The sequence below is a fragment of the Pituophis catenifer genome, unplaced genomic scaffold, assembly GCF_029215685.1.
Source record: "Pituophis catenifer annectens isolate HBS135680 unplaced genomic scaffold, rPitCat1.0.hap2 SCAF_1, whole genome shotgun sequence".
Taxonomy (NCBI): domain Eukaryota; kingdom Metazoa; phylum Chordata; class Lepidosauria; order Squamata; family Colubridae; genus Pituophis; species Pituophis catenifer.
Window position 1 is genome coordinate 14,139,960 of NW_027256881.1, and position 13,108 is coordinate 14,153,067.

A 13,108-nucleotide genomic window follows, 5' to 3' on the forward strand; every position below is an offset into this window, starting at 1 on the left:
CTTCGCCTTCCGATTGGCCGAGCGGTAAAAAAAAAAAAAGACACACCAAAAAAAAAAAAAACCGGGCACGAGTGCGCCTTTCCTATATAGACCCCCCATATATAGAGAGAGCGAGCTGAGCCGGGCAAGGTTGCGTGGAAATGCGGGAAGGCGCTTGAGTTAGCGGTCGTTCCGCTCACTCTTTCGGGTCTCGTTCCAGTTCTTATTGATTCTTATTATTGTTAAAGTGTCTTCGTCACGTCATCAACCCAGCCGAGTCCGATTATGGCAACCCGGCGCTAATGTTGTTTCATTCTGGCGGTCCTTCTTTCCACGCAGCGCGCGACTGAGCCATGGCTAAAAGGAGCTCCTTGTTTATCCGAATAGTGGAAGGGAAAAATTTGCCCGCCAAAGACATGTAAGTAAAAAAAAAAAAAACAACAACGCGTGTCCTGGCTCCTCACTTGCACCTGTTTCTAACTGCCAGATTTCTGCGATGGGTCTTCCCCTCAATAACTCCTCGGTGTATTTTTTTTTTTTTTTGCTCCCAAGGATCCTTTATATACTGACTTAGATGGTGCGTTCCTTGGCAAAGCCTGTATATAGGATCGCTTTGCAAGAGCAGTCACAGTAACAGAGTTGGAAGGGACCTTAGAGGTCATCTAGTCCAACCCCCCCTGCTCACGCCAGCGGTCTTCTTCGCCCATTCCTGGTGGGCGTTAAGGGAGTCCCTTGCTAGCTTTAAAATGGGGAGGGGGGCGGAGAGGAAGGACGGGGTGGCGGTTCTTACGCTTGAATAACTTTGCAGTCTTTCCTCGCACTCAACCGGCGCTCGAGGGGGGAAAAAAAGCTGCCCCCCCAAAAAAAGGAGGGGCCCCCTCAAAGCTGAGACATTTGCAACTGTCTTTAAAATCGAAAAGTGCAGAGTTGAGGTCGGTTTTTCCTCAAAAAATACAAGCTTGGCAGGTGTCATATATGTATTCATAGCTTTGTGAATAGATCCATTGGCATCGTTTCTGAGATGTGGAAATCTGGTCTCTAAATTCCAATAATAATAATAATAATAATAATAATAATAATAATAATAATAATAATAATAATAATAATAATAATAATAATAATAAAACAGTTCCTTAACCCTTAACAGTTCCTAGGTCTTTGGTTAGGACTCGAGCTGCTGAGTTATTAACCAGCCTCAAAGGCTGTGAATCTCACTAAAGATAATAATAATAATAATAATAATAATAATAATAATAATGATGATGATGATGATGATGATGATGATGATGATGATGATGATGATGATGCAGCCTGAATGGAGAAATCTTCCTGGGTGGGGGTGGGATTTTTTCCACCTGTATTCCCTCACGCAGCAAAGTGTCCATCCACATCGATAGCAAGATAAATTTGCTGGGGTTTTCTAAATCTCTACAGATTTTCGTAATCTAGTTCTGCAAATTCAGATCGGAAGCTTGAGGCATCGTCTAAATTAGGTTCAGGGTGGTGGTATGATGTGTTCCTCAGGAACACGGTACTAGCTGGTTATGGCTGTGGTTTTGGAAAGGATGCATCTTTTGGTCCTTGCATTGGGATTATTATAGGCTCAGCCAGTTTGGTCTGTTATGGATCCAGTGTGAAAAGGATGGTCAGAAATGATTAGTTAGTCCAGTCGGCAGGTTAACTGTGTTGAGTGAACTCAGGCAATGAAATGGCTGTCAAACAAAGGTAAACAGTTTTGGGTTTTTTTTGGTTTTTTTTTTTGCAAAATCTTTAAAATCAGGGATTTGTTTGTGCTAAATTTCAATCTAGCTCTTGGGTCTCTTTTTCTTACCTAAATTGGGAATTAATGAGTCTTCTTTTTAGAATTTCAGCATTATTTGATGTTGGAGGACAGAAACAGGAAAAAACCATGGCTATCTAGAAGGAAATATGGAGAATCAAAAGGGAGAAAATGCAGCAATTGTTATTCTCCATTATCTTGCATAGATCTCCCTGAAGGAAAATATTGGATTTAGAATGGTCTTTGCCTGGGCTTTAAGGAAATAATCATGGAATTGGGAGGGTCTTCAAGGATCATCAACCCTCTGCAATTGCAACAAAATCAATCAATCAATCAATGGATTCTTCTTAAAGACCTTCAGAAATGGGAATTTTTTATATATATTGCAGTGATTAAGGCACCAGAAGAAACCAGAAAACCCTGAGTTTGAATCCTTCCATAGGTACAAAGCCAACCAGGTCAGGGGTGTCCAACCTTGGCAACTTTAAGACTTGTGGACTTCAACTCCCAGATTTGAAGTCCACAAGTCTTAAAGTTGCCAAGGTTGGAGACCCCTGAACCAGGTGACCATGGTCCAGTCACTCCCAGCCTTAGGAATGAGGCAAGGGCAAATCACTTCAGGAAAAACCTTGTCAAGAAAACTGCAGGGAGTTATCCAATACAGGTAGTCCTTGACTTACAACCATTTGTTTAGTGACTGTTTAAAATTACAAAGGCATTGAAAAAAATGTGATTTATGATCATTTGTGACGCTTACGACTGCTTGTAGCATCCCTGTGGTCACGTGGTTGCTTGGCAACTGGCATATATTGATGATGATGATCGCAGTGTCCCAGGGTCATCTGACAAGCAAAGTCAACGAGGAAGCCAGATTCACTTAACAACCGTGTTACTAACTTAACAACTGCAGTGATTTGCTTAAACTGTGGCAAGAAAGGTGATAAAAAGGGCAAAATTCACTTAACAACCGTTTTTTTTACCAACAGAAACTTTGGCCTCAATTGCGATCCTAAGACGAGGACTAGGTGCCAGGAGTCAACCCTGACTTGTAGGCATTCATTCCCCCCCTCCAAAAACCCTTGGGAAAAGTATTGTAGGAAGAAATATCCTTCTGGGTTCAGCTCCAAGTGGGGAAAAAGACACTGGAAACATGGAGACTGCTTGGAAAGATGGTTTAATGGTGGACAGGATCACATGGTTTGAGTTCCTGAACAGAAAACGGGCAGAGATGCAGCGAGTCCCCGGGTTTTATGCCCTCTCTGGCTTTGAACTTCCTGGGGCCCCTGGAAGAGTATCCTGATTGGTTGTCAGACTCCCAGGGAGTGGGGGTCTTAGCTGGCTTTGCTGGTTGATGTAATCTTCCCAGGTGCCAGGTAGTGAGTTTCTGTTGCTAGATGGGTGCTATTGTGTTAGTTTCTGTTGCTAGATGGGTCCTATTGTGTTGCAAATGATGATCCTTTGACAAAGATGGGAGGGAATTGAGTTTCTGCCTCTGGCCCATTGACAAAAGATGTGGGGGGCAAGAAGGTGGGAGTTGCTTCGTCTTTAAAACATGCTTCTCCATTTCTCATCCAGGAAAAGATAATATTCTGCCTTTTTAATATTTCCTAAAATATTTCATTCCTCTAGGAAAGAAGTGGGTGCTAACTTCCTACAGTATAAATGATGGGGAGCCAAAACATTTAGAGGGATGGAACTGAAAGTGAGAAGAGATCTGGTTTTGGGGAAGTAGAGAATGTGATCAGTTTTTCTTTTCCTTTCAAAATGTCAAAAATCAACTGAAACCAAATATTGAGGAGATTCCCACAACACTGTCAAACTATTTACTAAGACTGTATTACTATTATTTTTCTCATCCTTCCTATTACCTATCTCCTTCTACTTATTACTATAACTTTGTTGCTTGCATCTTTACGATTATATTGTTTTATTTAGTTTCCTAGTATGACTTTGATTGCTTATTTAGTATCCTATGACTATCACTAGGTGTTGTATCTTATGATTCTTGATGAATGTATTTTTTATGTACACTGAGAGCTTATGCACCGAAGACAAATTCCTTTGGGTGTCCAATCACACTTGGCCAATAAAGAATTCTAAATTTTGAATTTTTTCAAGATCAAGTAAATATTTCCTCCCTTCAGTGAAGAGTTAGAATGACAAATTCACTGTACTCAGATGTGTCCATGGCCATCAGTTGAAATGGTTCTAAAAGGAGAGACAAGGCAAATTAAGGGAGAATCAGCTCCTAGTTTTGAGGGTGTATTGGCATCCTGCCTTCTACCTACATGGAGGGGAACAACAGTAAAAGCAGTGTCGAACGATCCTGACCGTTTGGCATGTGTATTGGATCATGCACATATGAAGAGGGCACATAGCACAAGCTATGTTGCTTGTCATTGAGATGGAAACATCAAGATCGGGGGAAAAAGAGTACAAGAGCGCTACCACCTTCTGACCACAGAATGTCTCTGGTGGTGGAACAAAGCAAGGTCTTGGCTTTAAGGTAGACATGCTTTTTTTCACATTCTTGCCCTTTCTGGCTTGATGATGGTGGACAGGACAAGAGCTTAATAGATAATAATAAATGACAAAATCACCGTCAGTCAATTACAAAAGGCAGCTTTTACTCAGAACAGTTTACATCCTGCGACAATATATTAAACGTCCACATCTGCCTATCCCAGGTCCTTGGGAAAGACTCAATAGGTTGATAAAAATGCCAAATTCAGTCTGAACATCTGGGTTGACTGTGTGATGAATCATAAAAATAATTTAAGCAGGAGATACATTAGTTTTAGATATATATATCATATATGTATGTATGTATGTATGTATGTATGTATGTATGTATATATTGTAGAATAGAATATTTTTTTATTGGCCAAGTGTGATTGGACACACAAGGAATTTGTTTCCCTGTGCATAAGCTCTCAGTGTACATACAAACAACAAAGTGATAATTATAAGACACCAATAGGAGAAGATAATAGAAAAGATGGAAAAATATAATTTATTTATTTGGTTTTGATGCTACCTATTCTTATAATTTGCTATTCTGTTGGCGGGGGGGGGGGGGGGAGAAACCCTAATTCAAACATAAAAGAACATAATATATAAATAAGCCATTACAACAGATTTTATTTTCTTTTTTTATGGATATAAATCACTGAGAGCCACTTTGAAGTTGACAGTATGCAAATCAGATAATAAATAAGAATTGTCAAGCATATTCACATTCTTTACTTGCAAAAATTTATTTAAATTTATGTTAAGAATCCTGTGGATTTTAGCCAAAATATGAGAGCAAGAAGATGAGCCGCAGCTGAATGGATTAATGCCGCAATCTCTTGGAAGGCATTTCTAACAGTTCTAAAATTGCCTTCAATTTTCAGGAAATATTTTCTGAGATATAAAACAAAAACATTTCAAAATAAAAGAAACCTATTTTCATATTTTAAAATGAAAACAAGATATTGACATTCCTTATTTCTACAAATGTGCCAATAATTAATTTCAGTTTCATCTACTGGTATTTCTTCAACTTCCTTTAAAATGTGGTTTCTGGCCTACTTAAATTCTTTCAATTAACAAATATGAATACTTAATGAAATTAACAAGTTTCAGAAACAGGAATGCCAAATAAGAAAAACTTAATTTGAATAAACTGCATAGAATCATTCTAGGGTAATTTAAATTCAGTTTTGATTTTTTTTTAAAAAAAGTTTTATTAGAACTAAAGCTGGTTTGGTAATATTATTATAAAACTTCTTTCAGATCAGATCAAACAGATCTTCCAAGTCCTATTTATACACAATTGTCATATGATGGAATCTCAAAATGGATAAATGCATTATTTTTGAAGGAGTTGCTTTCATTTCATGCTGATCTTGATTGTTAGTGGCCCAAAACCTACAGGAACAGGCAGCATACAAAGTAAATAAATATACAAATAGAAACTCAGATGATTTTTCATCTGAAATTAACCCATAATGTAAACTGATCATAGAAAAAAATATTTGTTTGTTTGTTTGTTTAGCAAATGGCATATCATCTATGGATAAGCGAGATATATTAACATTTCACCTAGATTAGTAAAGCACAATAAAATATAAATGTTAAAAAGATCTATGTTCAAATACCAATGTCTGGTCCATCTAACCATTGAAGTGCAGCATCGTTTATATTTAAAAAAATCAGATACTGGGCCAGTATATGCCCTCAGTTTATAGCCAATCGTGATGTGATCTACAGATCGCACTGTAAGCCGCCCTGAGTCTCCGGAGAAGGGCGGCATATAAATCAAATTAAAAAAAAAAAAAGATGGATGGGAAAAATAATCAAAATTTTATCAACTTGGTTTTTCCATGTAATACCTTGAAGGACTTTCCCTATACATCTTGAAGACCATTGAGAAATGCAGGAAATCCAGGGTGGATGAGCCTCCATCTCTGTCCCACCAGAGAGCACCCACAATTGCGATCAATGCTAGCTAAATCCTGGTTTTAAATCTGACTGAAAAGTTCAAATAATTTGGTTCTTCTAGGACCTTCTGTCCAATTACCTTATTAATCACCTTCCCTAAAAAGGAAAGAATGAAGTTGGAACAAAAATGGTCCAATACTGTTGGGTCCCTCAGCGACTTCTTGAAAAGGGAAGATCAAGTTCAAGCTGGACCAACCCTCACTCGAAGGTGAATTTTGCAACTATAAGTTGTGTCTCAATAGATCTTGATTAGCCAGGAAGGACATGGATCTAATACTCAGGTGGTCATGCCCAAAACCCTTAGGTTTTGGTAAGATGAAAGAGTGGAAAATTATATCTGCTTTCCCCAACAGTTGTAGTTTTATAGATGAAAAAGTTGAAGAATGCCCCTGTCAAAGGAAGCTATTGAATAATGAATAAATGTCCTTAAAGTAATGTGAAGAAATTAAACAAGAAGAGCTCTAAAATATAAATCATGCCATTTGGAATGAAATGCATCTTAAGCACATTTAGTTTACTCAAAAATATGCAAAATAATTGTGGAACGTCTGTCTAGATCTCTTTTCTTTGTGTCAGAATTTGGAATAATTTCAAATTTGTTAATTAAGGCAGCTTCTTAAGAATCTTTTTTTGCCAAAAAAAAAAAAAAAAAAGGAATAAAAGCAGCCTAAAACTCCGATTTTAGAAAATTGCCAGAATAATCACTGGGACTGAATGATATCAAATCTGATTTATTCCAAATTACAGAGTAACCAAGCTCTCATGTTAGCAAAATGAGATTAAACATAGAATGTCATGGTTTATTTAAACATAATATTATATGCACCAATAGGCATATTCCAGCCACCCAATAGCACATAAACACTCTGTAAAGCCCTTTTCAAAATGTAGAGGCTCTAAAGCAGGGGTGTCAAACTCGATTTCATTGAGGGCTGCATCAGGGTTGTGTTTGACCTGAGGGGGGGGCTGGGGTGTGTGGCCAGGGGGTGTGGCCAGCTGGACGTCACTTGTGTTGGGGACGCCTGTAGAGGCCTGAATACTCTACCAGGGAAAATGGGCTCCTAAGCTCAGATTTCGGCTGTGATGGCCTCCTGCAACCCTCTGTCAGTGAAAATGGAGATCAGGACGGCCTCCCACGGCCCTTCTGAGCTCTGTTTTCACTGGCAGAGGCACCCCGGGCCAGTCCTTCACTGTTTCCAGGGCAGCCCCGTGGGCCAGATCTAAGCATCCCGCAGGCTGGATCCAGCCCCTGTGCCTTGAGTTTGTCTCAAGGTGTGCCTGCTCTAAAGCAACATTTGAAACAGTGGTGGGTTTTACTTACCTTTGCTACCAGTTCGCAGAGTGTATTTGATGATGTCCGGGCAGGTGGGCAGAGCCTCCCGCCACTGCTGCTACCAGTTTGTCCGAACCGGGGTGAACCGGTAGCAACCCACCACTGATTTGAAAGCAAGAAAGAGGAATCCTTGATATATAAAAGGTAAAGTTGAAGGAATCCCTGCAGATCTTTACTCCGCTAGTCATAGCCGACTTTGGGTGGCAGTATTCATCTCATATTCTTGATATGTACCACCATGTAAATTTAAAGAGAAGAATTTAACTAAGAAGAAAACAAACCTAGCAATAACCTAGCAATTCCGTTTCTCCGTTAATCTAGAGGAATGTATAATCCAGGGGTCCTGGGAGTATCATTTGATGATTTTTCTGGAAGTTATTCCTCCAAACCCAAGGCTGCTTTTTCCAAAAGGCAGCTGGGTTTTCCTTCTTTTTTCTTGAAAAGAAAGAGTTTTGCTTCAGCTCCAAGAAGCTTCTTCCATTCTTGGATAAGAAGCAAAACGTCTTCAAGAAAAAACAAAGTCCAGCTGCCTTTTGGAAAAAGAACCTTTGGGACAACCATGACCTGGATGACTGAGAATCTCCATAGACATTTACTCCTCCAAATATGTCTTCCGTTATCTGGAATACCACAAACGGCTTTTAGTTTGAAGGATTTACTTCCTGACCTGCCACAACATCCAGAAATAGCACACTGTTTCATTTTTATTTACTTAATTATTAAGGGTGGCATGATGGCTCAGTGGTTAAGACTCTGGGCTTATCAGCTGGAAAGCCGGCAGCCCAGGTTTGAGACCAGAGCTCCATGCGATGGGGTGAGCTCTCATTTCTGCCCCAGCTCCTGCCAACCTAGCAGTTCGAAAGCATGCAAATGCGAGTAGATAAATAAGTAGATAAACGGAGATGAGCACTGCCCCCTATAATCAGCAAAGCAATGACTCATCATCATCATCATTGTCATTTAACGACCCCATAATCCTATGGAGTGGAGTCTGGGCAACTGAATAGAGCTAGCAGAGTGTTTTAATGGCCAGATGCCTTTCCTGTCGCCAATGCGGAGTTTTGTTCAGCAGATCTATTCTTAGTGTGCCCGGAGAGAAAAATACCTTCCTCTACCTAGGATTGAACTCACAGCCTCCTGATTGTGAGAGGAGAACTCACCTCTAGGCCACCGCACCACTCCATAATCAGCAATGACTAGTAGAGTAAAATCTGAAGGGACTCCTTTACCTTTATTTAATTATTAAATTTATATGCCCCCCATCTCCCTGCCCAGAGTTCCCTGGAATGCTCTTCATAAATGCCCAATAATCTCCATTCCTTTTGTAGCAAAGCAATTAAGAGAGGCTGGCCCTGTGATAGCTATGGATATTTCATAGAAAAGAATCTTACCTGATTATCTTTTGCTGACAAAGGAATTATTACTTTTCAGTTTGGAATTTAAAAAAAATAAAATGATTGACTGTAAAATCTGTAAACTCTTTTCCTCCATGAATCATGAATAAAAGATCTAGGATTGTATTGCTTAATTTAGGCAAATCTAAAAGGCAATAGTTTACTGATTTGTCTTTTTTTCCTGGGATCACTGTCTGATACAATTCAAAAAAAAAATAGCCTTGAAGCATGATGTTTGTTCAATTTAACAAAAAACAGAGATCTATATCATTTTAGAAATAGATTTTGTACATGAAGTCTTAACTTTTCCCCCCCTTTTTTCCCCTAACTCTAAACAATTATTGCTTTTTGGATAAGAAGCATACATTATGCAGTAACACAGCTGAATTAATACATTTACATATTCCATGCAAATACAGCAGGATAATTGAATCCCTATGAAAAAAATTGTAGTGTGCCTGTTTCATCTGTGTAATAAAACCTTTACAGTTCAGTAGAGGTACATCCAGAGACAATTTAAAGGAAGTACAGTATTTAACTTGTTCTTCAAATAAGGGTATCCATTTCCAAGAAATGTGGTTTGAAATAGATAATGAGGAATGAAATACCGCGACATAATAATTGTTTAAAAGTGGCTTCTGTATACAAAAGAAAGAAAAGGGTATTCACATTGGAAAGGATGAAAAGTTGCTTGAAAGCCATAAATTAAAACTGTATGTTGTTTAAAACTGCATATATAATCTAGAGGGGTGTGTGTGTGTGTGTGTAAGTGGTGGATTTCAAATATTTTTACTACCGGTTCTGTGGGTGTGGCTTGGTGGGCGTGGCTTGGTGGGCATGGCAGGAAAAGGATACTGTAAAATCTCCATTCCCTCCCCACTCCAGGGGAAGGTTACTGCAAAATCCCCATTTCCTCCCAATCAGCTGGGACTTGGGAGGCCGAGAATAAATGGGGGTGGGGCCAGTTAGAATTTTTACTACCGGTTCTCCGAACTACTCAAAATTTCCACTACCAGTTCTCTGAACTACTCAAAATTTTCACTACCTCTAGAATTACTCAAAATTTCCACTACCGGTTCTCCAGAACTACTCAAAATTTCCACTACCGGTTCTCTAAACTACTCAAAATTTCCACTACCGGTTCTCCAGAACTGGTCAGAACCTGCTGAAACCCACCTCTGGTGTGTGTGTGTATGTGTGTGATAGTTGGGAAAGGAATTTGACTTAGATTCAGCAGTATGCACAACAAACCAATATGACATCAACACACAAACATGTGAGCAATAAAGTCGTCATGCCATTGCCACAATTACATACTTACATCATGATAGCTACCGGTAATCTGAGTTGCAGTATTGCATGCTGACATCATCATTCTCTCTCTCTCTCTCTCTCTCTCTCTCTCTGTGTGTGTGTATGTATACAGCATGGAGGTGTAGTGGTGAAGACGTGCACCTCATACTTGAAAGATTGAGAGTTCAACCCTAAATAGTGCAGATGTTCCTCTCCTAAGGTGCAAAGAGAAAATATCTGCTGTAAACTCCACATAGGTGTCAGCAAGGGCATCCGGCCAGTAAATGCTCAGCTCCATCCAGGCACCCAAACTCTACCCTGAATTAAGGGATTTACAGGGTCATAAAAAGTGTGTGTGCTTGCTTCCCTTGTTTTTCCATAGAGACCCTTTCTCAGATGTTCCCCAATTGTTGTTTGATCCACTGATACAGAAATGTAAAAGAGAAATTAAAGATGCTTTTCGCATTTATGCAGTGTTTCCACAAAAGCAAAAAAAAAAAAAACAACACTTCTCAACACTGGGCATAATCTGAATTCCATATTCATATTATTAATTATTTACTTTTTTTAAAAAAAAAGATTAAAGTATGGCATAGCCACGGTTAAACCTATTAACCCTACCATGTTCCTCCTGCCATATAACTCTGAGTGCCGTGATCTCCTTTGCTATAATTTGGCAATTAAAGGGACCAAACAGGAGACAAATGTAGGGCAGAATGGAAGTCTGTTTTGCCTGCTCCCCAGTAGTGAAATCCAATTTTTTTTTACTACCGGTTCTATGGGCGTGGCTTGGTGGGCATGGTAGGGGAAGGATACTGCAAAATCTCTATTCCCACCCCACTCCAGGGAAAGAATATTGCAAAATCTCCATTCCCTCCCCACTCCTGAGGCCAGCCAGAGGTGGTATTTGCCGGTTCTCCGAACTACTCAAAATTTCCGCTACTGATTCTCTGAACTGCTCAAAATTTCCACACTGGTTCTCTAGAACCTGTCAGAACCTGCTGGATTTCAACCCTGCTGCTCCCCATTTTTTTTTTGAAAGCCTCGAGTCATTCTGCACATCTCCAGAGATTTTTTTTCCTAAAAAAAATCACAACAACTCCTCAAGTGCAAGACATGTGGCGTGGTGGAAACTCTGCCCTTTGCCTCACAATATCATGCCCAAATGTGTAAGGAGAAGAGTTTACATTACAACACAACAGTGCAATGTATCCTCATTTGTTTCTCCTCTTCCCCACCTCGCACGTCTACGTACAGCTGTGTGGCTGTCCTTTCTGCCTTGTATTCTTTCTGATACCTGAGAAGGAAGGCTAAGCCTTATAATGTATTAAAAAGAACAGCAAGAAGCAACCCTACCTGGAAATGTCATGGTGCCCCCTTAAACACTCCAAGCTGGAAAAACAGATTCCTGGATCTGCCTTTCAATCCACAGCCGTTTCCCCACTTTTTTCTACTTACCAGTCTGCATGTGCGACGTTGAGAACTGAAAATGTGGAACCTCTTTTCCACAAAATGGGAAGTCTGGCCAATGTTTTTTTTTAGAAAAGTTTTTTATTATTTTAAAACATAAACATAAAACACATCTTTTCAAAACAAAGCTCTTGATCTGGTCAGAAATTCATACAAATCACTAACAAATCTTAATTTTCAATTAATACAACTTAATATTTTACTCAGTTATTTCCCTCAAATCTATTATTAACTATGCCGCTATCCGCAAAAACCCGTTACTTAAATCTTAAATCTTAACCAATTATCATTCCCTTTTTCTCTTTCATTTGCTTAGATGGATATATTTTTAAAGTATAAATCATACAATTATTATAAACATTCATAAAATATTGAATTCCAACATAATCATTTTATTCTTATTATTGAGCTCAACATTTATAATCTTTATTTCTGTTATTAAACCTAACATTCATTACATTTTAACTATTAATCTCAACATACTCCTCCTTATTTTGGCTATCCCACCTCATTTTATTTTTGCTATACAACCCCGCATCTTTATCTTTATTGTTAAACCAATCATTTTTATTTCTTGGCTGTTAAACACAGCATAACCATTTTGTTGGGCCAATGTTGACAAATAGAAGGACTTTCCTTGGATGATCTCAAGGTAGAAATACGTTTGAGTATGGTTAGTTCTCGACTTATGATCACAATTGAGCCCAAAATCTCTGTTGCTGAGACATTTGTTCAGTGAGGTTTGCTCCATTTTACGACCTTTCTTGCCAGAGTTGTTAAGTGAATCACTGCTGTTGTTAAGTTAATAACACGATTGTTAAGTGAATCAGGTTCCCCCATTGACTTTGCTGGTCAGAAGGTCACACAAGCTGATTGCATGACTCCAGGACATTGCAACCGTCATAAATATGAGTCGGTTGCCAAGCATCTGAATTTTTATAATGGGACCATGGGGATGTCGCAACGGGCATATTTTTGAAAATTTGTCATAAGTCACTCTGTCTCAGGAATTCTGGGAACTGAAGTTCAGAGATTGTGGACTTCAGGAAGGGCCATAGTTCCTCGCCCCTGTTCTAGAGAAGTTATTACATGAAGTTTTGAAACCTGAAGGGAATGGGCTATTTATTTTGCCTTTTTAAATAGTAATTTTATTAAAGATTATAATTACAACAGTAAAAACTAATGCAAACTGAAAAACTAGAAGAATTAAAGCAATAGAAGGTTCAGAAATGAAAGAAGGAGAGAAACAGAAAAAGAAAAAATAAGCATATAGTAAAAATATAAATACCGTAGGTATATAAAGTGACTTCTCATCTTCATCATAAGTATAAGCAATTTTAGTTTATCTTATTACTCTTAAAATAGAACAATCTG

General features: G+C 38.8%; 1 protein-coding gene across 2 annotated transcripts in view; it reads left to right on the forward strand.

Annotated features, from left to right (window-relative positions):
- Positions 1-207: 207 nt before the first annotated feature.
- LOC139308504 (ras GTPase-activating protein 4-like) overlaps positions 208-13,108 on the forward strand; it is an 88,772-nt gene continuing 75,871 nt past the window's right edge. For both annotated transcript variants that reach the window (XM_070932078.1, XM_070932079.1), the window contains exon 1: positions 208-397. In XM_070932078.1, the coding sequence (XP_070788179.1) occupies positions 333-397 (65 nt within the window). In that variant the 5' untranslated portion in view covers positions 208-332. The remainder of the gene's footprint in view (positions 398-13,108) is intronic.